Genomic DNA, 26,222 nt, shown 5'->3' on the forward strand with positions numbered 1-26,222 from the left:
CTCGCTCACGTAAGGCGTTCACGCAACTCAGTCTAGAGTTGGATTAGAAAACAGAGCAAAACGCTGAGGCAGCGTAAGAGTATCGAGCGTTAGCAATATATCTGAGGAATATTGCGTCATTAGCCATCTTCGCTCTATCCGGTACCCATTATTGTTATAGCCAGATATCTACTTTGTTGATGCCTACGTATACAGCGCAAGAGAAGTTGTTGGACGCCACTTCGAATGTCTTAGGTTTGGAGTTTTCAAGTCACGGTTTGGAGAACCAAAGGCCCTTGCTGCGAATCCCTAAGAAATCCCACGCTTTGAGTCAATTAATAATCTTATGCTTCGTAACGCGCTGAATCATTTGATACCACCCCAAGCATTCTACTCCAATTAGGTTGTCCAGAATCTCTGTACCAAAACTTAGCATCCGCCGGTTTCAATTGAATGACCTTGTGTTTCATACTAACGCCACCTTGAGCAAGGCGACTGCTCGACCAAACGCCCTAAAAGCGCTATTTGCCTCTTGTATATGTCTTCTTCATTTCTATGGAATATTTGTCTTATAATGCGTCGAAGCAGTGGCGTCAACACGATATAGTTTTGCTCCTACAATTATTCGCGTCTCCACGAAATACAGGGCGCCGCAAGGAGAACACTCACGCGCGCCACCCTGCGGCGCATGTGTTAGTCACGAGCATCACCGTCTCCTCACCTCCTGCACCGCAGCTGCCCGGAGCTGGCGGCGGATGCGCTGCTTGAGCTCACATCCGCCCTAGTGATGCGCTGCTCTGCCGTGACGAAGTCGGTGTAGGCTGATGGGAGTCTAGTGCACCACAGGGGCACTGTGGCCACCATTGGCTTCCAAGGAAGACACCCACACTGCAGGAGACAAAGACGAGATTTCAGAAGGCAGCGGTTAGAGACTGCTATTTGCCTATGTATAACATAATGAGAGATATCGACGGGACTGCAGGCTCTACAGTCTGGTGTGCAGAGGTTCGAAGTGTTCGCGAAGCATGAACGATTAAATAGAGAAACCCTTCCAAAACAAGCAGCATAGACATTCTCTTTGTGAACTCGCTGAGTGGAAGCTCAAGGTGACACCCTGCAAAGCTGCAGCGCATAGGAGATACAGACGAGACAATGAGCGAAACCCAATTGTCTCGTTATAGGAAAGAGCACTGAAGTGTAAAGTCTGAAAATCTCTTTGAGGGCAGAAAATCTGTCTGAAAATCTCTTTGAGGGCAGAAAATCTGTCTGCCCACGAAGTTACAATGACAAAGAAAGGAGAACGCCTACATGTCTCCGCAGAATGGAAGCCTAGTTGATTTATTGAATCACATAAACAGGTGTTCTCTCCAAATACATCAAAAAGCGAAATATTTATGAGCACAAATTGGACTTAAAAGTCTTCTCAAGATCGAAAAGGCGAAAACCTTTCCCTGTCCTCGTTTTCCCCCTCCAATTTTGTCTTGCTTTGCTAATTTCCATGTTTCTATTTTTTATTTCTCTATTTTTTTTATTTTTACCACTGTTAGCCTTGTTTTCTATCTTTATTAGCGCTTTTTATTATTTTTGCGGACGCCACTCACGAGCCAAGAAAGGACTATTTATCCAGTTGGATTCTTATGTGGCTAGTGCTGGATTGGCTATGGATCTGCCTTGTCGGACAAACGCCACTCATGAGCCAAGAAAGGCTTTCGGCTTAAAGTCTTGTAGCGAATGAGTCCGTTTAGGCAATTTTCGCTAGGAGCGAAGCACTTCGGTCCAATGGAACAAGCGGAGGGTGGTGGCAGTATGGCCTACTCGAAAAGGCGATAGGTGGGGAGACGGCAGAGAGCATCCGAATTCAGTCGAAACACGGCACGAGAAGAGTTCGAACCCGAATAGGGTCACAAGTCAAACAGTAAGGCTCATTGGAGGATTTCGTTTCCCCAAGGTAGCAGGAAGTTCCCAAGGAATCAGTTAAAACGAATTTGGCACTGACTCGTGCAGCGATCTCTTCGACGCTTGCCTTATCGCTGTGAAGTGCTATGCCACTGAAATGCACCTGGAGAGCAGTAGCATCGTGGGTATCAGCTTACCGACGGGGTGGGCACCTGAGCCTCCGACGAAACCAGAGAGCACCGCTGGCGGCCACCACAAGTTCATCATGGAGAGCCGTTGCCAGGCAGTCTGCGGCAAAAGAATGCTTTGTTCAGTTCAGCCGACACGGAAGACGCCAGGGGCCATGGAACTCAATGAATGCATGTAGCAGTCTTAGTATCTTTTTTGGCGATGTTCAATATCAGCCTGACTACGCCCACTGCAGGGCAAAGGCCTGTCCCATGTGTCTCCAATTAAGCCTGTCCTTTGCCAGCTGTGCAAGCCTTTCCCCGCATACTTCTTAACCCCATCTGCCCAGCTAACTTTGTGCCTCCCCCTGCTACGCTTGCCTTTTCTTAGAATCCCCTCCGTTACCCTTAAGGACTTGCGGTTGTCTTGCCTTCGCATTACTTGCCCTGCCCAAGCCCATTTTCTTCCCCTTGATTTCGACTAGGATGTCATTAACCCGCGTTTGTTCCCTCAACCTCTCCGCCCATTAATGTTACACCTATCATTTTTTTTTCCATAGCTCAAAATTTGAAACAGCTGCTCAGAATTCAGTAACTGCTTCGCTTGGCTTTAGCGACTGTTGGAAGTGGTACACAGCATGAATCCCTTAAATTATGGCTAGAAGCTCACATGCTTCATGATAAACTTGCGCCGTCATCGCACTTCGCACGCTCATTTGAGGAATCCATGACCTCGCACGCATAAGGCGTGTTTATAAATGCGGACCGACAGAATACGGCTATCTGGCGGTGTGTTGGTGACATGAACGCCACCCCTTGGATCCTTACCTTCTGTGCCCGAGCAGTCTTCTTCCGTCGCGCAGGTGACTTCCCCAGGCGACTGCTGGACGGTGCGGCGGCGATCTGGCCACGCTTTGGCTTCCGAGAAGGGCACCCAGTCTGGGTGAGCGTAGACAAGCGAAAGATAATAAACGCAGGAAAAGACCGGCTTGAAACATAGATATAGCTCCACTTATTAATAGGCTCATACAAGGATGCAAAAGTGGAGTTGAGGGACCCGTGCGCTTCATAGCAGATATCGAGATAACCAGCCCGAATATCGCGCTGGTGCTTTTCGTGCTTGAATGACCACGCTGTTTCCTCCGAAGGCAATCGTTACCTGGTGAATCCGATACATTATTTAGAAGCTGAGTTGGTCGACTACGAAGAGAACCGCCGGAGCTGCTTTAAGCAAGCCAATTCAGGTCTGCACAAACAAATATAGATTGTATACTTTAGGAGCGTATACCTTTTTTTGAGTCTTAAAAATGGAAAGTGACGTTGGTATGCGCTACCCGTTGATGGTTGTAATTTTAATGCTCAACTTAGGGAGCAGACTGCTTTATTGATAGCATTTCGCGCAAGCAGCGTGTGACTCCGGAGCCATAGAACGATTCTCCCTAGTTTGTGCAGGATTACCCGAGTACTGTATTCGTCGCCGCAGATGCAGGGAGATGCGGGAGAGCTAAATTGGTGCGCCTCAGCCGGCGGCACCGTAGCTGCCCAGTGAAGTGAAAATGGGTGCGTTTTGCGAGGCTGTACCTGACAGATTTTTCAACTAAACTCCCCCAGATGTCGCCATGTTCAGTGCATAGACTCGTACAGAGAAAAGATCAGGCAGCCCCCCTCGAGGACACTTTAGCCATGTTAGCAATCTTTGCAATTGTCACAGATAGTGTGTGATAAAAGGTTGCCGTGGAAAAAATTTGATTCATGAGGTGCAATTAGTTATTTAAAAGAGAAAAAAACACGCTCAGACGTCAAAATAGCAATTGGCGTCCATATAGTACATGGTCGTCAGAACAGCCACGAACGTCGACCTAGTCTGTGGATGTTTTGCTTTCGCATTACTCCAATGCGCGTCGCCGCAGTGATTTCAAAGTTTTTTTGCGAAGGAATTGCGTGAGTACCTCTCAAACGCACTTCAGCCTGATATTTTCTCAGCTTTGTTGCTGAAATGGTGAAGATCTGCAGTAGCTTCGTGCCCTTAGACACCTGTTCTCTTCCCACCTCGCCGCGAGTCGTAGGTGTTGAACCGTTTGCTCAATCTTGCTAAGCTTTTAAAAGAAAGCTCCGTAGCACGCGCTTTGACGCTACAATTATTGATGAAATGGGAAATGCACTTTCAGCAGAGATGTAGTCAAAAGGAAAGGCGGTCGTAGTCGTGACGGAGCCTTGCCCGCCCAGTTTGAGCTATCAATGGAATGGCGCAAACTGAAATGTAACGTTTGGTTTATGGCTAGTGTGGGGGCTTAACCTGCCAAACTGACAGGCTATGAGGCACTACGTAGATAAGGGCTCCAGAATTTCGACCACCTGGGGTCGCGCACGGGGTCCTCAACGTGCACCTGTTGTCGTGAACGTGCCCTGACATCGCACAGTACACGGGCCTCTAGAATTTGTCTCTACCGAAATGCCACCGCCTCGGCGGGATAGAACCCGCGTGTTTTGAGTCAGCATCCGAGTGCCATAAGCACTGAGCCAGTTCCATGCTTTAAAAGCATGTCGTCCGTGTTTGTTAGACAGATCACCTCTTTGAGATCTGCGTTCAAAATCAAAATTTGTATTTAGCGTGCGCTGAGAACTACACCTGCGGGAATTCTCTGCGAAAACTTCGGAGCCTCACAGTCACGGTGGATTCGCTGTTGTGGCCCAGCCGCTCTGCATTAAATCGGCGCCCACCGCTCTACTCACGAGGAAGACATCGCAGAATCTGGAGCACAAATGGGGGCCTTAGTGCCGCCGCTGTCCATCACGTGACGGCCTCTTTGCGGACATCCCTGGAAGCACGGCTACAGGAACCCTGGGGATAAAGGAATTATGGACCTCAGTCACGATTCTCCACTGCAGACGTACCCACAGCATTCAGAACAGGTTAGTATAGATTAGATAACGAAACCTGACCATATGCTGGTTGAAACAAAACCCACGAAGTTGATAAGAACACCGGAGGCAATGCTGAAGTGGTAGGTAACTGTCTACCGCAGCATACTGCATGCCGTATTGCAAGACAGATGCATGCAGGTACTGGAAGGGGGCGGAAGCATCAGAGAGGCTGAGAAATTATCCGATATAAGTTAATAATTTTGCGAGACGTACAGCGTTCGCAGAAGTGTAAACACTTGGATCGCACGCGAATTCTATAGACTACTCCAACGGAAATGATGCGCCCATTATAAGCCACGGGATACGCACCGAAACCGTCGCAAGGGGGCATTCAATTCGCAAATGCTGCAGTCTTCGGTACACACAAATTGCGATAGACCCAATATTTTTTTTTCGCTTATCGTGACGCTTACTGAAGAGAAAGCTGGCAATAGATTGTTTAAAGGAAGTTAGACAAAGAGAAAGATGCATATTCTGAAAAGAGCTTAGTTTAATAGAGCTGCTATGATAATTATGGCAGGTTAATTTCCGAACAAGAGCCAGGAAATATGTCCCAGGTTGTAAGGGATCGCTAGTGTACGCGAGGTCATCGGAACGCGGCTGGGAGCGCTCAGAGCGAAGCGTCTCCTTTCTCGGAACGCGGTCGCTCGCGAACGCGCCAGGAAGTACGGGTGTCCCCCGCCCCGCGGTACCGATTCGCGCACGTGCTGGCACGAATGTGTATTTGTGTTTGTTTTTATTTTAATTTTGTGGTGGAGAGGGTGATTTACCCTACGGTAGTTGGAGGGCTGGCCATGCTCTCGATTAGCCAATCATATGAAGAGTGTAGAGTGATTGGGTGCTACCAAAAGTGGGCCGGGCCTTGAGGTCTTTAAAACCGGGCTCCGGCGCCAGAAAAAGGGTTCTGCGCTAAGGTGAGATGCTATGCATCTTCGGCTATGCCGAGTAGGGGCCTCACCTAGTGTTAGCCAGTTCCGCCTTTTTGTTGTTTGTCCTTTTGCTGCTTAATGTCTCGAGTGCCTAAACTTGTATATGCAATGTAAATAGCTGTATATAAATCTTCAAGTATTCGCCCTACCCCTGCGTCTCAATTCATCTCGAGAGCGTCTCTGACAGGGCACCCCTGGTGCGAAGATCATAGCTTCAGTCTTCGAGTTAAACCAACCGTCTCTGGCGGGGCACCTCTGGTGCGAGGAAGGAAAGTAGAGAACCTGAACTTTACTCAGGTACTCTCCACCGATTCCTGCTACCGACTTCTTGACGCATGCTGCAAGCCTTGCTAAGTGGTGGATCAGCGAAACGTTGCTGACTATCGGAATGCTATACGTACCCATTTGTCGGTGGCCTTTGACGACACACGTCCATTGCAGGCCGTCACAGGCACCGCACTCCAGAGAGCACCGCTGGCATTGGACACAAGGTGGCTGCAGGGCTTCCGACCGACGACAGCCTGTGGAAAGCGGATGCCCTCCTCAGTTGTGCAGCCTTTTCAGGCATCTTTTATGCATTTTTATGTGCAGTCGCCTGAGAAAAGCCATATTTGTTTTTATTTTTCTTCTTTCCCTTTAATTCTTGCTAATGTCTTCACCAAAATGCATCACAAAAATCGTTTTGGTATATCGCTTACGGGGGTTTAACGTCCCAAAGCGACCCAGGCTATGAGTGTCGCCGTAGATGAAGGCTCCGGAAATTTCGACCACGTGGGGTTGTTTAACGTGCACTGACATCTCACAGTACACGGGCCTCCAGAATATCGCCTTTAGGGGAATTCTATAGCCGCGGCCGGAATCGAACCCGCGTCTTTCCGGTCAGCAGCCGAGCGCAATAACTGAGGCACTGCGGTGGCTGGGGATCCGTAGAAGAGAGAACAGTCTACTGCCAAACATGTCAGTACAGCATGGTATATAAGGGAGTACAGGGAATGGGAATCATTAGGTCGGAGTACTCTTGGACTCTAGTTGGTACGATTAACACAGCTGACTACTTGCTGCATCAATGCTTTGTTCGTACGCGAAGTAAACAGGAGTTCAGCTGAACTGACACTCCGATTACAGCGTATGGCGCATACATCGAATTACTCGCATGCAGAAAGCCGTTAAATGCGCTCCTTTCATCACACTGCCAGTTTTAATACAAAGGCTTTCGTCATTGTCCACGTCCGATGGTTCGAAACCACACGTGACCTCATAGCGTCATCGGCAGTGTCATGATCATCAGGAAAATAAAGAAAAAGGAATCCCTGGAAGTGAGCCTCGGATCCAATCCAGCGCTGGCCACTTCATCAGAGCACTGCGTATTCAATGCAGCACGGCACCCTGCGGGATTAAACTGTCATTCTCTACGCTGAAGAACGCTGAGGAATTACAGGGCACACACGCGTCCAGTTCGTAACTTCAAGACACTCAATGGTGCCTCCAAGCGGCTTCTAAGTATGTCCGAGATGCCCTCCGTTAGTTTGTGCTACCGACTACATGACGCGTGCTCTAACTATCCCCGTGTGTAGCGTCATCCAAGCGTTGCTGAATTTCGGAACGCCATACGCACCCCTTCTCGCGAGGCGGCCGTGCAGTGGAGCAGCCGGCGCTGCGCCCCTACTCGCCACTTGTCACCCTTTGAAGCGTCGCGCACACCAGAGAGCACAGCTGGCGTTTTTCGCATGCTGGCTGTGGCGTTCCCTTCGCCATCCCAAGGCCCACCAGCCTGCGAGACGTGAGTGCCCTTCTTAGCTCACTGCACGACGTAAAAGGCCTAGCGTGAAGTCATTGAGCAAAGGAGCTGAAAAAAGCTGCAGCAGCTGAAAAGAGCTCTACCGAAGCCTCGCTTACGCAGGTCTCGCCAGCAGCGCTGGAAGTAGGCCCAACATTGGGAACGTATTGGAAAATGCCGATCCTGCAAAGGACCAGGGTGAAACCGTCCGTTTACAATATTGGGCCGATTAACCTGTTCTGTTCGGGAGCTTCCACGCCAGTCTCCGGTCGGGTCAGAAAAAGCGGTATTTGCCTTGCGTCTACGTCTGCTTCATTTTACCTTCATATTGCAACGGATATTCACAGAAGACGATGAGAAGCAAGTGCCTGACTGGTGTGCGCGCGCTAGTGTTCGGTGTCTCCTGTGTTGTTCGCTCTGCGCTCCGGTCGCCCTTGCTTGTGACTAGCCTTTCGGGCAACGTAACATCTTTGGTGGATGTGCTGGGTATCGTCCCCAGTACCACGGAGCTCCGAAGCGGTCGTCAAACCGGCGCTACTACCATCATGGCCCCACCCAGCGAGTCGCCGACCACTTCTGCTGCTCCTTTCGTGGTCATGGCTTCGTCCCGTGACCCCGGTACTTTTTCGGGAAACGACGGCACCGATGTCGATGACTGGTTAAGCCTTTACGAAAGAGTAAGCGCATATAACCGGTGGGATCAAACGTTAATGCTTGCTAACGTCATTTTCTATCTGAATGGAACGGCGAAGGTGTGGTTTGAAACCAACGAAGAAGAACTTACCAGTTGGGATATATTCAAAGAGAAATTGCGAGCACTCTTCGGAAGACCTGACGATAGGCAGATCACTGCGAAAAAACAGCTTGCTTCTCGTGCGCAGTCGTCGACGGAAAGTTACGTGGCCTATATACAGGACGTATTGGCACTTTGCCACAAAGTCGATGCCACCATGAGCGAGTCCGACAAGGTGGGCCACGTGCTGAAAGGCATTGCTGACGATGCCTTTCATCTGCTCGTTTGCAAAGACTGCACAACTGTTGACAGCATTATCAAGGAGTGCCGTCGCTTCGAACAAGTCAAAAGCCGTCGCATTTCTCAGCAGTTTTCCCGACTTCCAAACACAGCCGCTACATCTTCTTGCCAGGACCAACGACTTCAAACTCAGGTGCCCTCAGAGTCTCCTCCTGTCACCGACACTGTGACAAGAATTGTTCGCCGTGAACTCGAAGCCCTAGCCCCTGTGGTAACATCATCGACCACACCTAATGACACACTGCCTTCCGTGTCGCTTATTCAGGCTGTCGTGCGGCAAGAACTCGCCCATCTCAACCTCCCTCCGGCTTTGTGCGCAATCGGAAACTCGTCCCCACAGCCACCACCTCCAGTCCCTTTCCGTCCCACCTATTATTCACCACGGCGTTACCGCGATCCGAATGAGTGGAGCAACGCCAGACGACCGCCCAATCTGTTTTCAATGCTCTCGGGTCGGCCACATTGCCCGCCACTGCCGCAGCCCCTGGTCGTCACCCCCGCGAGACACCTCCTACTACCGTCCAAACTACACACGCCGCTTTTCACCCCGCCGCCCATCCGAGACGTCTGAGGCCGCCGATCAACCTCCACGACAGTCCTCCCGTTCGCCTTCGCCGCTGGCCCGCCGCTCACGCTCACCGCAGTCGCCTCGTGTTTCGACTGCTACGTCCTACCGCCCCTCTCATCGGGAAAACTAAGTGATGCAGCTCCCGGAGGTGACGCTGCATCAACGACCCGGACCTCAAACCCTCTACTGACGACTCGACCCAATCTGCTAGACGTTAGAGTTGACGGTGTTCCTGTGCAAGCCCTTATTGACACCGGTGCCCATATTTCCGTGATGAGTGCTGCCCTCCGCCGTCGCCTACGCAAAGTCCTTACGCCTGCAACGTCCTGTGTGCGCGTCGCGGATGGTGCTATGCCTGCTGTCGAGGGACTGTGCACCGCTCGCGTGACAATCGGTGACCACAGTACGCCGGTTCAGTTCACCGTCCTTATCACATGCGCCCATGAACTCATCCTCGGTTTAGACTTTTTGTCGGATCATTCTGCCCTGATTGACTGCTCGCAGGGTGTCCTTCACCTTGAGCTTCCCCAACTCGATCCTGACCCCATCGACTCGTCGCTCCGGTTGACCTGCCCCGACTATGCCCACCTGCCCTCTCAAGCCTTATCTTTCGTTTCCCTCACACCTTCTCGCCCTGTTCCCGATGGTGACTACATCGTTGCGCCAGTCCTTGACCTCGCACTGACCCGCAGTGTTGTCCTGCCCCATACCATCGCCACCGTCACAGCCAACAACCTGTCTCTACCTTTCTTGAACTTCGGCTTCTCCTCACAGCTGCTTCCAGCCGGCATGTGCGTCGCTACGTTGTCCCCACTCGCCCAGTGCCATGTGGCTCCATTAGATGCCTCTCCTAATCGCGACCCACCAGACCCACCGCGGTCCACTCCGCTGTCCTCGGACGCATTCACGACCATGATGCCCACCGATCTCCGCCCCGCCCAAACTTCTCAGCTTCGTGACCTTCTCCAGTCGTTCTCCGACATTTTTGACGTCTACAACACCTCACTGGGCCAAACTCTCGCTGTGACGCACCGCATTGACACCGGCGATGCCCCTCCCATTCGCCGCAGGCCCTACCGTGTCTCCCACGCCGAGCGCAAGGTCATAAACAACGAGGTCTCAAAAATGCTTTCCAAGAACATAATCGAACCATCCCACAGTCCCTGGGCCTCTCCAGTGGTACTAGTGAAGAAAAAGGACGGCTCATGGCGGTTTTGCATAGATTATCGACATCTCAATAAGATCACTAAAAAAGACGTCTACCCCCTGCCGCGTATTGACGACGCCCTTGACTGCCTACACGGAGCCAAATTCTTCTCCTCCATAGATCTTCGTTCCGGCTACTGGCAAATTGCCGTCGATGAGAAGGACCGTGAGAAAACCGCTTTTGTGACCCCTGATGGGCTATATCAGTTCAAAGTAATGCCTTTTGGCCTATGCAACGCGCCAGCCACATTTGAGCGCATGATGGACGCCCTTTTGCAGGGATTTAAGTGGACCACTTGTCTGTGTTATCTGGACGACGTCGTTGTATTTTCGCCTACATTTTCATCCCACCTAGAAGACCTTTCCCAGATTCTTTCCCTCTTTCGTCGTGCCGGCCTACAGCTTAACTCCTCGAAGTGCCGTTTCGCGAGACGTCAGATCACTATTTTGGGCCATATCGTTGATTTCCAGGGGGTTCACCCTGATCCCGATAAGATCCGGGCCGTGAAAGACTTTCCCCTTCCCCGATCTTGCCACGACGTCCGAAGCTTTTTGGGGCTCTGCTCGTACTTCCGTCGATTCATCCAGGGCTTCGCCGACCTCGCCCGTCCCCTTACCGACCTATTGAAGAAAGACGCCACCTTCGTCTGGGGACCTGACCAAGAACGAGCCTTCTCCACTTTGATCGCCAAGCTGACCACCACACCAGTTTTGGTGCACTTTGATGTTGCGGCCCCCACCGAAGTCCGTACTGACGCCAGTGGCTACGGCATCGGGGCTGTGCTCTCTCAGCGACAATCCGGTCAGGACCGTGTCATCGCCTACGCCAGCCGCCTTCTTTCTGCGCCCGAGCGCAATTACTCCATAACAGAACGTGAGTGCTTAGCCCTTGTCTGGGCAGTTGGCAAATTCCGTCCTTATTTATACGGCCGCCCTTTTACGGTTAAAACCGACCACCATGCGCTATGCTGGCTCTCCTCTCTGAAGGACCCTACAGGGCGGCTTGGGAGATGGGCATTGCGTCTGCAAGAGTATGATTACACCGTGACTTACAAGTCTGGCAGGTTACACCAAGATGCCGACTGCCTCTCACGTTACCCCATTGGCCAGTGTGACTTATTTGGCACTGCCACCGAAGCCGACCTGTTTTCTATCTCTGTCCTTGCCAACATGGGCGAAGAACAGCGCCGCGATGACGATTTGAGATCAATTATCGACCGCCTCAATTCCACCCCGTCTGATCCCTCGATGCGGCGCTTTGTGCTCTCTGACGGAATCTTGTATCGCCGCAGCCTCAATCCGGATGGCCCCAACCTTCTACTCGTTGTCCCCAAGCACCTTCGTCCTGCTATCCTTCATGAACTCCATGATCTCCCCACTGCTGGCCACTTGGGTGTATCGCGTACATACGACCGTGCGCGACGTCGCTTCTTTTGGCCCGGCCTGTTCCGCTCCGTACGCCGCTATGTTGCAGCCTGCGATGAGTGTCAGCGCCGGAAACGCCCTGCTACTCTCCCAGCTGGCACACTTCAACCTATTGATGTGCCCCCAGAACCTTTTCATCGCATCGGCTTGGATCTTCTGGGTCCGTTTCCAGAGTCCACCTCCGGCAACAGATGGGTTGCAGTTGCCACGGACTACGCCACCCGTTATGCGATCACGCGGGCACTGCCAACCAGTACAGCTACAGATGTTGCGGACTTTTTGCTATACGACCTCATATTGCACCATGGTGCTCCCCGCCAGCTTCTTACCGACCGCGGCCGCTGCTTTCTGTCCAAGGTTGTCTACGACATTCTTCAATCCTGCTCTACTAAGCACAAGCTCACCACCGCCTATCACCCGCAGACAAACGGACTTACTGAGCGTCTCAACCGCACTCTGACCGATATGCTCGCTATGTACGTTTCCCCCGACCACCGCGACTGGGACCTCGCTCTCCCGTATGTTACCTTCGCATACAACTCCTCCCGCCATGATACAGCCGGTTACTCCCCTTTTTACCTTTTATACGGCCGCGAGCCCCAATTGCCTTTGGACACGCTGCTGCCTACTCCTGCTGCTCCGTCCTCTGAATACGCCCAAGACAACATTGCCCGTGCTGACTACGCCCGTCAACTTGCACGCTCCCGACTTCTCGCCGCGCAGGCCTCCCAGCAGGAGTTCTACAACCGCCGTCACCGCACAGTCTCTTTCTCTCCTGGCTCCCTCGTCTTGCTTTGGTCCCCATCTCGCCGCGTCGGCCTCTCCGAAAAACTTCTGTCCCGTTATGTTGGCCCGTACCGTGTCCTGCGCCAGGTAACTGCTGTCACTTACGAGATCGCTCCAGCCTTCCAGCCCGCTTCCTCCCGCCACCTTCAAAGTGATATCGTCCACGTCTCTCGCCTGAAACCCTACCTCTCGCCCTGCCGCTCGACGTCATCCAGTACACCGTGACGGTGTTTTTCCGGACGGGGGGCCATGCAACGGATATTCACAGAAGACGATGAGAAGGAAGTGCCTGACTGGTGTGCGCGCGCTATTGTTCGGTGCCTCCTGTGTTGTTCGCTCTGCGCTCCGGTCGCCCTTGCTTGTGACTAGCCTTTCGGGCAACGTAACAATATTCGCGCCTGTAAGGCGCCGCAAGAGTGCCATCAACACGACACAGTTCTCCCCCTACCAATATTCTCATCTCTATTAGAAACAGCCGCCGCAAGGATGCATGGATGAAAGACAGGAGTGTGCCCCTTGAAACGGGGCGGTTGCAGTTGCCACCATGCTCGGCTTTTTTTCCTTATTTTTGTTTAACTCTGTTTAAATTTTCCATTCTATTTCAATGCGGCTCCTTGCACATGTAACCTTATGTCGTCACCTGTCTGCTTCTGAGCCACCAATCTGCCAATAGCGTTTCGCTAAATTCCACCGCAGATTTATTTACATGGCCATTGTGCTCTCTAAACCCTAAGGCCTCAGGGAGAGTGTCTGTGCCTGCATCGACATCCGGGTGGAAACCACCACATCTGAGTATAAGGTGTTCAATTGCTTCTACAGATCTACCACACAAAACATGTGTCATCTTTGTTAACTTTTTTTGTAGCTACGCATTCTAAGACACCCTAACCTATCTTCAAAGAGTAGGGCACTGCCTCATGAGTTATCTTAGAACAATTCTTACTAGGCAGAAAATTCACGCATGCCATTCTGCGGCGCACGTATTATTCACAAGCAGCACCCTCTCCTCACCTCGTGCACCGCAGCTGTCTGGAAGTTATTGATGCGCTGCTGTGGTTTCGCATCCGTGGCGCTGCGCTGCTGCGACGCTTCCGTGACGAAGTCAATGTAGGATGCTCGGATAAGATGCGAGTGCATCTGACTGGGGCCACCACTTGCTTCCAAAGACCCCCTGGCTTCCAAGGAAGACAGTGAGACTGGAGGAGACAAAGAAAGACGAGATCCCGGAAGGCAGTGGTTAGAGACTGCCATTTCGCTATGTTGTTATAAGAGATATCGACGGGACTGCAGGCTCTGCAGTCTAGTGTGCAGAGGTTCGAAGTGTCCGTGAAGCATGAACGATTACAAAGGGAAACCCTTTCAAAACAAGCAGCATAGTCAGTCTCTTTGTGAACTCGCTGAATGGAAGCTCAAAGACACACCTTGCAAAGCTGCAGAGCCCAGAAGATACAGAGGAAACAAGGAGCAAAAGCCAACCCTTTCGTTTTAGGAAAGGCCACTTAAGTAGGTAAGGTTGGAATATGCCTTTTAGGGCACAGCCCCCGTGCATTGACGGGCTGCAAACGAACGCCCGCGAAACCAAATACTTTCTGCTTCACTCACCTTCCTTAGTCCTGCCTCTACCGACGGAAGATTACGCGGCAAATACAACTTATTCTCAAATACGCTTTCCTGCTGGTATCTCTAGCGACCGTGCGGGCTTTCCGATTCATTTTCATCAAACCAGGCAGATACCATCAGAATGCCACGTGAAAGAGATCACTGTATGCGGCAGAAGTTTCGGTGCCTGCTGTAGTTTGGAAACGCTCATTTATTATTTTTATCTGCGAAAGTTTTTTTGAAAGCGCTCTCCTCAATAAAACAAAATTCACAGAGAATCAATGCGATTCATGAGGCAGAATGGTAAGCGTTTTCTTTAGGCAGGTCCTGTACACACGATGAGCAAAGAACGCTCGTACTTGGCGGTAGTGGTCACCTACACCCCTCCGTCCCCGACCATTTTTTTTCCCATTGCACTGCGCTGTCCTCCTTCCATTACTGCGCCCCCCCCCCCCCTGTTTGTCTGACAGGTTGCGGCTACACCTGCTCTCCACCTCTCATCTCCTATGCACATCCCATAAAGCAACATCACAAAACACGATACATAATGATTTTGCGCAAACGGCAGCAGTAATGTCATCGCGCTAATATTTGGCAGTTGCCATATATGCCGACGTTGCACTGGGGCTACGACCCTTCCCACAAGTTGCTCGCAGTTGAAGGAAGTATACGAACGCGAGTTCTGATTTGCAGAGTGTGCTCTCGAACTCGTGAGGACAGCAAGATTTGCGAAAGGACTCTTCTAGCAGCCGATGCTTTCACTCCACTGAGAACAAGTGGCGCGATGAAGTATATTTATTTTACTTATTTATTTATTCAAATACCCTAAGGGCCCACTGGGGGCATTACATATCTTGGGATTACATATGATGCGCAAAACTAGTTAGGCCATTGTAGAGTGGTCGGTTCACCTTGCGTGCTGCTGGCGACGTGGCTCAGACGACGCCAAAAAATGTGGTTCCCACTGGTCGGCCGAGACACCCCCCCCCCCCCTCACTACAGGTTTGCAAAAAGTGCCTGGAGCAGGTGTCTCTTCGTTCGAACATTAATCTAAAATCAGGCCGTTTAAGAGCCCACTCACTAAATACAGGCGATTTGCAGATTCCCTCACCACATTCACACTCCCCCTCCTGACCCAACGCTGGCCCTTGTTAACATTGCCATCTCCTGGAATTCCCTCAGGGTAACTGAGGGTAACGTCGATGGTCTGTCCTACTCACTACATGCGGCGCTCGTCTCATTAAAATCACTTTGCTCCCTCACCCACTCTGCTACTCCCTCCGTCTTCAGCTCTACCCATCACTATTCAAAGCTGGCCATTTCAGTCGTGACGTAGACTGTTACTTCCTTTAAGAAAATGTCCCTGATGCCGAATTTCATGTTCGCTCAGTCTAAAAGCCGATTGAACTCCTTTTATTAATGGGAGAGCTTATATGGGTTTATCGCGCCGGCAAAGAGTGTCCTCAGCGATGTAATCCATCTGTGAAAGAGTGATTGTGACAGTGTGTGATAAAATGTTGCCGAGCGCAAGATTTGGATGATGAGGTGTAATAAGTTCATTAAACGCGAAAAAACGCGAAAAAACACGCTTAGACGTCGAAATAGCCATGGACATTGATATAGTACATGGATATCAGAACAGCCACGGACGTCGCTATAGCATGTAGGCGTTTGGCTTTCGCACTGCTCTAATGCGGGTCGCCGAAGTGGTCTGAAGTTTTTCGCACAAGCGCTACAAGGAATGCAGACTGGCCACTTACCGATGCGGTGTCGATGCGATGCTATCCGAAGCCATCAGGAAAGCGCCGCGAGATCCAGAGCCACCTGGAATGCAGGCGTACAGATTGTTGCGACAACGAAGGAAGAATTTGTGTAAGAATAAAGATTTTTGCCGTCATCTGAGATGAATATAAGCCACAGCTACTTCTGAAGCACCTATTTTCACCCATTTGAACCTAATCAATCGCGAAATGCAATGCCTCATCGGACCTGGTACACGGAATTCTTATAATAGCGGTGCAACCTTCCATGGTCTGCCACCATGGGCCGTCCGAAAAAATACAAGTTTGCGCTGTCTGCTTAAAAGCAGAAATTCGAAAGCCTTTCCCTGTCCTCTCTTTCTCCCTCTCACGTATGCTGTGCGGTGTCAGTGCACGATAAAGAACCCCTGGTGGTCGAAATTTCCGGAGCCCTTCGCTACGGCGTCCCTCATTGCCTGAGTCGCTTTGGGACCTTCAGCACCTCACAGGTTGAGTCGCTATGAGACGTTCAGAGCCCACAGACCATAAGCCATCTTCTTCCATTTCTGAGGTCGCTTTCTATTTTTTATTTTATTTTGTGTTTTGCACTATTTTCGTTTTTACTTTTTAGTTACAGGCTTATTTTTTATTTCTTTTTACTTTTGCGGACGCCACTGATGAACCAAGAGAGGATTGTTGGATTGCTATGTGGGTAGTGTTGGATTGCCTACAGATCTGTCTTGCCGGACGAACGCCACTCATGAGCCAAGAAAGGCTTTTCACCTTAGAATTATTTTAGCGAACGATTCCGTTCAGAAAATTTTTGTGTGTGCGCAGGCGCCAAATTGGACCACTGGAACAAGCAGAGGGAGGCGGAAAAAGACGGGTGGTCAGCTGTTGTCACACCTGTAGCAGGGGAAACTAATTAGCGCGTACCGCAATGAACATAACTCAAAAGTGGAATAAAGAATAGTGGCCCGGTTTTAAACTGCACCGACATATTGGCCTACTCGGAAAAGGTTTTAGGGGGCGAGACGGCAGATATCTTCCAAATTGAGTCGTGACACGTCGCGATAGTTCGAACCCGAATAGGGCCACTAGTCATCGTTTGCCCAAGGTGGAAGAAAGGGCCCAACGAATGAGTTAAAACAAATTCGGCACTCACTCGTGGAACGATGGCCCCGATGCTTGCCTTTACGCTGTCCGAGTGCTGCGCCACTGAAATGCACCTGGAAAGTAGAAACGAACAACATGGGTATCACTTACAGGGGGCTTTGACAGGTAAGCCCTCGCCGAAACAAGAGAGCACCGCTGGCAGTGACCATTAGCAGGTCGTGCAGAGTCGGCAACAAGCAGTCTGCGGTGAAAGAATGCCCTGTTCAGTTCAGCCGACACGGAAGAAGCCAGGGGCCATGAAACCGAATGAATGCATGTAGCCATCTTAGTATCTCTCTCGGCGATGTTCAATAACTCATCAGTACCCTCACTACACCCACTTAAGGGCAAAGGCCTCTCCTATGTCTCTCCAATTAATCCTGGACTTTTCCAGCTGCGCCCGCCATACCCCCTCAAACTTCTTCTCATCTGCCCAGCTAACTTTCTACCGCCCCCTGCAACGTTTGCCTTCTCTTGCAATCCATTCCGTTACTCTTAAGGACTTGCGGTTGTCTTGTATTTGCACTACATGCCCTGCCCAAGCCCATTTTTCCCTCTTTATTTCAGCCATGATGTCATTAACTCGAGTTTCTCCTATCCCAAACTCCGCCCGCTTGCGGTCTGTTACGTTACACCTATAATTGTTTTTTCCATAGCTAAAAATTCGAAGCAACTGCTCTGAATTCAGCAACTGCTCGCCTTGGCTTCAGTGACTGTTGGAAGTGCGACACAGCATCAATCTCTGCAATTCAGTATTCGCAACCAGAAGGCTAGAAGAAACGACGCCTCATAAACTTACGTCGTCGTCGCACTTCGCACGCTCATCTGAGGAATCCATGACTTCGCCCGCATAACGTGTATTTACAAATGCGGACAGACAGAATTCGCGCCATCCCATAGTGTGTTGGTGACACGAAAGCGACGACCCCTCGGATCCTCACCTTTTCTAGGCTTTGCTTCTCTGCGCGCACGTGGCTTCTCAAGGCGGCTCCTTCGAGGTGCGGAGGCGATCTGGCCACGCTTTGGCTTCCGAGAAGGGCACCCAGTCTGGGTGAGAGAAGACAAGCGAAAGATAATAAACGCAGGAAAATACAGGCACGAAACAGGGACAGAACTGCACCTATTAATCGGCTGATATACGGATGCAAAAGTGCAGTCGAGGGACCCGTGCGCTTGATAGCAGACCACGATAACCAGTGGGGCAGCACTTTTCTCGCTTGAATCTAAACGTAGTTTCGTACGAACGCAATCGCTGCCTGATGAAGCCGGTGCCTTTTTTGAAAGCGCAGTTGGTTTGCTACCAAGAGAAATGCTTGAGCTGCTTTTAGACAAGCCAGTTCAGGGCGGTACATACAAATACAAATTGCATACTTTCGGATTGTATACCTTTTTTTTTAGTTTAAAAATTCACAGTGACGTTCGCATGTGCTACCAGTCTGTATGCTTGCGCTTGCGAACTTAATGCCCAACTCAGGGAGCAAACTACTTTTTTGAAAGCGTTTCGCGCAAGTAGTATGCGACTCCGGAGACAGAACGATTCTCCTTATTTTGTACAAGGAATACCCGAGCACTGTATTCGTCGCCGCACAGGCAGGGAGATGCGGGAGAGCTAAATTGGTGCGCCTCAGCTAGTGGTACATTAGCTGCCCAGGGAAGCGAAAATGGGTGCGTTTTGCAAGGTTGTAGCTCCTAGATTTTTCGCAGTGGCGAACGGCGGCGGCTAAACGTTTCGGCTTGGTCGCGGGGGAGAAATGGCGCCAGGAGCGCGTGCAGCTAGGCGGAGCTGGTTACGAGGGACAACGGCGACGCCCCGAAACCCAGGAACTCGCGTCAAACAGCTGCGCTCTAAAACATTGCGGCAACCTTCGCTACCAGTACTACGGCAGCAGGAACATGGTGAAGTGCCTCTGGCTGGTCACGTGATGACACCTGACCGCGAGTTATTGGCGTCACGTGACCTTATATTGGCTTTCCCTGCCACGTAATTGTCCGTTTAGTAGTTCTTGCTGTGAACAAAATTCCCAACACGGTATGTGAAGACAAGAGCTGCATGCTACCAAGAGTCTTAAAGGGGAAATTTTTCTTCGTTATCCTCACCGTGCCGGGGAGACCAGCAGGCCGCTTGGTGTAACACCCACGTGACGACCGCACAGCCGAAGCGTACACCCTCTTCTTCTGTACCCAGGGTCAGGCCGATACGGGCTCTTGCTGCTGCTAACGTACAAAATCAAAACATCAGTAGCCCGGTTATTCGGTACCAAGTTTCTAAAGGCAATATAGCTGTCAGGCGGCTTCAGAAGTTCTAGGAACATGGAAAGAATAAAAAGAACTGAATTTCCTAGCTACCGCTAGGTAGCGGAAATTAGAGGAAGGGAGTGTTGGTTGGTTGGTTTGGCTGGTTCAGGGGGTTTAAGGTCCCAAAGCGACTCAGGTTATGAGGGACGCCATAGTGAAGGGCTCCGGAAATTTCAACCACCTTGGGTTCTTAAACGTGCACTGACATCGCACAGTACACAAACCGCTAGAATTTCACCTCCATAGAAATTCGACCGCCGCTGCTGGGATCGATCCCGAGCCTTTTCGGTCAGGAGCAGAGCGTCAAACCGCTGAGCCACCGCGGCGGACTCGTAATGATTTGAGTCAGTCTGGAAGGAACATTACTAAGGTATTATTTCTGTTGCTGGCATTCAGCATACAAACATTTTCATGTTCCCCCTTCGACTACCGGTTCTAATGATTCCCAAAAGAAAACACCGGTTCTGATGATTCCCAAAAGAAAGCGACTACAATACACGACGAACAGAGTATTCCGCCCTTGCACCTGTGAGCAGCATTGAAAACACCAATGTAACCTTGTAAAGTCAGCGGTGCTAAATGTATAAAATAGCGGAAGTTCCGACAGCTAGAATCCGCCTTTTTAACAAAATGTGGCGAGGCGCCCTCTGGGGAGCGGCAAAAATTAGTCGGCCATTGGTTGAAAACAAACGCATGTGGGACACGCAGAGAAATGGCAAGTGTGGATGGATGGAGGGAAGATAGGAGCGTCCCCTTTGAAACGGGGTGGTGGTAATTGCCACCATGCTCGGCTTTTACGCGGAGTTAATACAGGGCTGTGTAACACGGGGCACCTGTCGTGGTACAATAACCGCGAAGCGTTCTAAGTGTCCCTTCGTCGTATCGTGCGCGATAAAAAAAATTACTGAAGATACTTTGGAAATTCCAAAGTGCGCTTGGCGAAAGCCTTGTCGTCAACCCACTGCCGCTTCGCCGAACCTCTGGGCGCGGAATCACTGGGCCGCTTCGGAGCCATGCGTCTCACGCACTCGACTGCAACGAGACGTCTGGCGAAGGAGCGGCGGTGCAGCTGCCACCGCCGACGCGCACGCGCTCATTCTACCACTACGGTGTGACGTCACGGTTGCTATACACAGCTGTGCCCCCTACCGGCGCGCCGGTTGCTAAGGCGGGGTGGAGGTTGCGCCACTGCGCGGAGGAGAGGCCACAGTTGGCACGATTCCAGCGCGCGGACTGACACCGCGAGCATGAGCCATGAAATGCTTTCGCCTTAAAAATTCTATTAGGCGCCAGAGAGGCATCGGTTCCAACAGGGACCAGTCGCACGGGGCATCCGTCGTGGCACAATCAGGGAGACGCGTCCGAAGTGCTACTTCGTCAAAACCGACATGACAAAAATTCAATTCTGTACTACAATTCTGTACAAGGCACCGAGTTAATACAGGGCTCTGTAAAACGGGACACCTGTCATGGCACTAGAACCGAGAAGTGTTCTGAGTGACCGTTTGTCATACCGAACACGACCAAGGGCGTCCGCAGAATTTTTGCAGGGGGGGTCCCATTGGTTGTTGGCGCCGGAGGAGGCGGGGGGGGGGGGGGGGGGGCGTGTATATTCGTAGAGAAAAGACACTATTTGTGGAGTAAATTTATTTCTTTATATATAAATAAAAAAGAAGTAAAATACACACATGAAAGAAAAATTACAAACCGCAAATTAATGCGCGCCTAGGAGAGATATATTAAAGTTTATCAACGAAGAAGCAATTAAAATTAATAAAAAATGCAAAAAGATACTATCACTTCGTGGAGAAGAGTGCTCAGTCTTGCTGCATACGGGTTCACGACTCACCCGGATTGATGACCAGCACAAAGCACAATATGTTCACAAACACACAACTACAGTCACTCAGTCAGTCTTCCTTGAACAGCAACTGCAGGCGCCTGGAATTTTTCTGGGCGAATAGCGTAATTACACGGGTGATAAATTCATTCCTGTGCTTCATTACATGCTCTCGGTACACACTCATCATGCACATTGATTGGAAAAACGGTTGAACGCGTACGTTGAAAACAAAAGATGACTATATATACAACGAAAACTTATTTACAAGATAAATGCACTCTCGCAGCTTCATACACCTCACTCCATCTTGCTCGCGCATCCGCACAGTCGAGCAACCGCACGCACACTGCTCGCCGCTCGTCGTTTTCTCGTCCGCTGTATTGGTTGTTCTCACCTTCGTTGACAACCGGCCACTAAAAACACAGAGGCGCGCACACGTGCAAGGGCTTACTTTGGGGGTGAAAGGTACGCCGCGCGACTTGCAAGGGGAAGGGACACTCGCCACACCGGTCGGAAAATTTGTTTTGTGTGTTTTTATGGGGTTCAGAGCCCCAAAACAACTCACGCTATGAGGGACGGAGTAGTGCAGAGTTCCGGATATTGTCGGCCTCCTGGGTCTCTACCATGCACTGACACGCACAGTACATGGGCGCTGTTTTGATTTAACTCAGCCAGAGGTGACAGGCGAGCCAGGCAAGCGCCATCGGGCTGCGTTGACCAAAGGCGCAGGTTTTCGGAGAAGACGCAAGGAACGCTGGTGTGGGGGCGCCTCTGGAGACTGCGTCGCCGTGAACAAAAGCAGCTAATCCCCTTTGCCGAAGATTCTGAAAGCGGCACTTCTACCGAACTGCGCTCTCCCGTCGATCGGAGGAGACAGCGAGCGGCGGCGGCGGCGCCGACCCATCGCCCGCTTGCCCCTGAGCAGCCCGACAAAGCGGGGGTGGACACGGCTGATTTGTCCTTCCCTCCTGAAGAATTCATCGGTGGCCGGCGCACGAACGTATGCTCATTATAGCGAGCGACGAAGGCGAAAACAAGATGCCCTGTGCACTGTCTGCCACCGTGTCGCTATCTCTCTAGAGATCAAAGAAACAGACACCCATCTCAAGACGGCTCGAAACACGTGCTCGCCGGTGCAGCTGTATGTCTGCAACAGGTCGCCCTTCAGCAGAGCTGACGGTAGCGTGGTTTCAAAACGGCGCAACGACGAGCGACCGGACGCGGCATTTCGCCGATGTGACCCAAAGCGTGGAAGCGGGGCTGCTTTTACCCTTTTGGCTGAGCGCACCACCGCCCCTGGCGTGCGTCCATCACTCACGGTTCGAGTGAGTGATTTTCCAGGGGTGTGCAGCGCCCTCCCTTGCCCCCCCCCCCTCCCCCCCCCCCCCCTCCGGACGCCCATGAACACGACTGAAAAAAAATTCAGAGGGCACTTCGACTGTCTAAAGTGAGTAGAGGCGAAAGCGTTTTCCGCACCACTTTGCCTACGTGACACTTGTGACGTCACCACTGGATGACGTCACACATAATTAACGAAATAATGACAATTTACTAATTAGTTACTAATTACGGATTAATCACTCAGCACTAATTGACTGCTAATTAACGGCGCTTAAGCTTCGCCTTTAGGAGTGGAACGTGACAGCGTGTTGTAGCGCTGCCAAGGAGTCCACGGAACGCCACCATCCGTTCGGCGCGATGCGTTGCCCTTTGAATGCAACGCGTTTTTCAGGGAAGGAATTGGCGCCGCAATTCTCAGTCATCTCAGTGAACACCCGAGCCGCACCGTACAGAAAGGTAAGAAGTGGCAGCGAAAGAAGAAAGGGGGGCCGTAATGAAGAAACTGAAAATTTGAAAACTGTATTTGAGGACAGGAAATTACGCAGTAACTGTCTCATATCTCGGTGGACACCCGTCAAAACGCGGACACATCTGTCGACACGGCTGCCGACACGGATTGCTAACGACAGCATGAGACAATCAAGGCTTTCGCCTTAATAATGCGGCGCCCGACAGACAACAGTTGCGTCGTTCGGCGAGGAATCCAGCGCGGCGCCGTCAGAGACGCTCTCAAGTCGAGCTTCGTTGCGTTAATCCCGAGAACAATCTATACGGCTCGAGAGACGCCAGAGCTGATAGGGCTGGGTACCAAGTGCGCCCGGCGCGGAAAATTCACTGTAATGCGAAATTCGACGCAGCGCAAGAGACGCCCAGTATGGAAAGTCCGTGGAGATAGGCCCGACGCGGCCCAGCCAAAAGACGCGCTCTATGACCGACTTCGCCTCCTCAAACATATCACAGTCTAAGCGACGCCAGACGAGGCCTGATTAAGACTCAAGAAAGTGCGTCTGGATGAGGCGGAACCACGGCCTAAGGCTCGCTTCGTCGTCACGAACACATTTTGCGACGCCACATACGCGTCTGCTTCGTACGACTAGGTAACCCGAGGCGTTCGGGTGTGGCAGAACCACGACGCGCATTACAAATCTTGTTTCGGTGTGTCGAACGCGACAACAGTTTATGCGACGCCACGGCACATGGGCACGTAACCACGTAAGGGCCTGCCCTGCCTGGCACAACCGTGGAGACGCGCCGTCTCTATTCCTCGTGCCCAACATCGCCAATAAACGCGCGGCACGGGCTTTGTTCACGAGGGCCCATATCACTGGGAAGTGGTGCAGCTCATCGAGACATCGAATGCACACCTATAGCTCCATCACATCGAATAGTCCTCAGGCCGACAAAGAGCCTCATCTAAAAATCTGCGTCTGACCTACGGATGGCGAGCGAAAAATGAGTTGTAGAGTTGTGATAGGCTTTACACGAACACGTTTTTTAGAGCATTCCCCATCACAAAAGTGCGATGCACTCACCACTGAACGCTCACCGGGAAGACCGCATTTCTCGGAGCCTGGCACAGGATTTTGAGGCGACGCTGGGTGGCGGCCGGCGTTGACGAATGGCCGTAGCAGTCCTCCACTCCAACGCTCTATGCTGACGACTCCTTCCTCTCGCGTTCTTCTTCCTTTTATAGCTTCTGAGTTCGATGATGACGATGTCGCTAAGTCTCGTCATCGTCGTTGGTGAGCACCTATCGGCCAAGGGGAGAACAGTGAACACATCTTACCTTATTTAGTGTTTCACACAGCGATGCCATTCATATTGATGTCGTACATCATCAATTTCCGTCAGTGCGCCTTAAGATTTACGAAGCAGTGCCATGTCTCTGCTCCGCCACCGTCGGTGTCTATTTTTCTTTCGCTCCCACTTCTGCACTGTCACGGACTCGCCAGCACGTGTAACTACAGACGCTCGCCTCAGCGCTGTAAGGCGCAAAGGGCAAGCGGTGTTGGTTTAGTGCATTGTGTTGCTTAGGTTTAGTCTTAGCTTGCTTTAATGAGCATTTAAAAAATTAAGGGGCCACTTTGACGATCTGAAGTGCGGGAGGCGAAAGCCTTTCCACGCAATTTTGGCTGCACGGCCGTTGCCACACACGAGGCGGCTATGGGTCGACTTGGTTTGGCTAGCCATGACTAATTGGGTGATTGGTTAATGACTAACCAGTCATTACTAGTTAATTGATGACTGGTTAATGACTAGCTAGTTATGAATAATTAGTTGATGACAAACTAGTCATGACGGGTTAATGACGAACTAGTCATGTCTGGTTAATGACTAGCTAGACAGGACTGCTTAATGCTTAACTATTCATGACTAACTAATCATGACTAACTAGTCATGAGTGATTAATGACTAATTAATGACTGGTTAGTCATCACTAGTTAGTCATTAACCAACCATGACTAACTAGCCATGAGTGGTTAATGACTAGTTCAAATGCAAAATGAGCAGTTAATGACCTCAAATGCCAAAGGCTCTGGTTCGATTCTCAGCCTGGACAGTTTTTTTTAAGTAGTGACGCCTAAACGCGGACGCATCTGCCGACACGGCTGCTAATGACAGTATGAGGCATTAAAGGCTTTCGCCTTAGTGCAAGTCGGGGCCACTGAGTGGGCTCACGAGGTCGCCAAGAGCCATGGGCTCGAAGCCACCTAGTATAATGCCCACTATCGCTCAGTGCTGACAATAAACGTTTTCCAATCCAATTTTGCATTATTCTCGGTACTGTGCGATGTCGGTGCACGTTGAAGAACCCCAGGTGGCCGAAATTCCCGGAGCCCTTCACTACGGCGTCCCTCATAGCCCGAGTCGCTTTGGGACGATGAACCCCATAAACCAAAAAAACTTTATTCTGAACATCATATAATACTACTTCCGAACCAATGCGAAAAAGAATGTTCTGCATTCTTTCTTGAACAGAAACAATAAATGCGAAGACGCTCTCAAGTGGGAGCGCGTCCATTGCGTCCGCGGGACGCGCAGGAACAAGATCGCGGTTTATCTTACTGCAGTTCGTTTAACTTCTGTGCGATGGCAGGACCTCCTAAATCTTGCGAGGCGCATAACGTCGGTGAAACTCGGCGAATACATATTCTGGCATTGAATTTTCGAATTGCCGCAGACGCAAGGCCTTGGCCAAGCCGAGCAGGGGCAGTGCCTGGCCGGAGCTGCAATCAAAACGTGTGGCTCTCACCTCAGAAAGCAGTTTGCGTGATGGGGTTCGAAGTAAGCGTCACATGTTCTCTGCAGCCGACGCATGAGGTGCCGTGTGACTTGTGCTTCGCCGGCGGTTTAGTGACATGGTTTAGGGGGTTTAACGTCGCGAAGCGGCTAAGGCTATGAGGGACGCCGTAGTGAAGGGCTCCGGAAATTTCGTTCACCTGGAGTTCCTTAACGTGCAGTCACATCGAACAGTACACGGGCCTTTGGAATTTCGCGTCCATAGAAATTCGGCCGCCATGGTCGGGACCGAACCCGCGTTTTTTCGGGACAGCAGCCG

The 26,222-nt window shown here is 51.1% G+C and overlaps 2 protein-coding genes across 3 annotated transcripts; both read right to left on the reverse strand.

Annotated features, from left to right (window-relative positions):
* Nucleotides 1–811: 811 nt before the first annotated feature.
* LOC149348514 (uncharacterized) lies at nt 812–7,625 on the reverse strand. The gene is made up of 6 exons (XM_089541780.1): nt 7,512–7,625; nt 6,327–6,417; nt 4,776–4,813; nt 2,871–2,981; nt 2,073–2,163; nt 812–867 (listed from the first exon to the last, which is right to left on the reverse strand). Exons 1-6 carry the CDS (start codon nt 7,623–7,625, stop codon nt 812–814), a joined length of 501 nt encoding a protein of 166 aa, XP_089397906.1.
* Nucleotides 6,297–24,790, reverse strand: LOC149348515 (uncharacterized). 2 transcript variants are annotated; one of them, XM_089588162.1, is made up of 7 exons: nt 24,210–24,790; nt 19,282–19,398; nt 18,126–18,231; nt 17,195–17,258; nt 16,051–16,114; nt 13,703–13,887; nt 6,297–6,417 (listed from the first exon to the last, which is right to left on the reverse strand). In XM_089588162.1, the coding sequence occupies exons 1-6, from the start codon at nt 24,395–24,397 to the stop codon at nt 13,794–13,796; spliced, it is 633 nt and encodes a 210-aa protein (XP_089444288.1). In that variant the 5' UTR covers nt 24,398–24,790; the 3' UTR covers nt 6,297–6,417; nt 13,703–13,793. The 2 variants fall into 2 exon arrangements, with proteins under 2 accessions (XP_089444288.1, XP_089444287.1); XM_089588161.1 differs by lacking the exon at nt 6,297–6,417 and adding an exon at nt 7,532–7,667.
* Between the last annotated feature and the right edge of the window lie 1,432 nt (nt 24,791–26,222).

The sequence above is a fragment of the Amblyomma mixtum genome, chromosome 4, assembly GCF_055824585.1.
Source record: "Amblyomma mixtum isolate Tamu chromosome 4, ASM5582458v1, whole genome shotgun sequence".
In the NCBI taxonomy this organism is placed as follows: domain Eukaryota; kingdom Metazoa; phylum Arthropoda; class Arachnida; order Ixodida; family Ixodidae; genus Amblyomma; species Amblyomma mixtum.

Excerpts from the sequence above, each read along its gene's own strand:
- LOC149348514 (XM_089541780.1), bottom strand. The coding sequence starts at position 7,625 with ATGCGAAAAACGCCAGCTGTGCTCTCTGGTGTGCGCGACGCTTCAAAG. Across the intron at positions 2,164-2,870 it reads AGACTGCTCGGGCACAGAAG|ACTGCCTGGCAACGGCTCTC; the intron begins GTAAGGATCCAA and ends CTTTTGCCGCAG. Across the intron at positions 868-2,072 it reads CTCAGGTGCCCACCCCGTCG|TGTGGGTGTCTTCCTTGGAA; the intron begins GTAAGCTGATAC and ends TGTCTCCTGCAG.
- LOC149348515 (XM_089588162.1), bottom strand. The coding sequence starts at position 24,397 with ATGACGAGACTTAGCGACATCGTCATCATCGAACTCAGAAGCTATAAA. Across the intron at positions 18,232-19,281 it reads CTGCTGGTCTCCCCGGCACG|ACTGGGTGCCCTTCTCGGAA; the intron begins GTGAGGATAACG and ends TCTCTCACCCAG. Across the intron at positions 17,259-18,125 it reads AGAAGCAAAGCCTAGAAAAG|GTGCATTTCAGTGGCGCAGC; the intron begins GTGAGGATCCGA and ends TCTACTTTCCAG.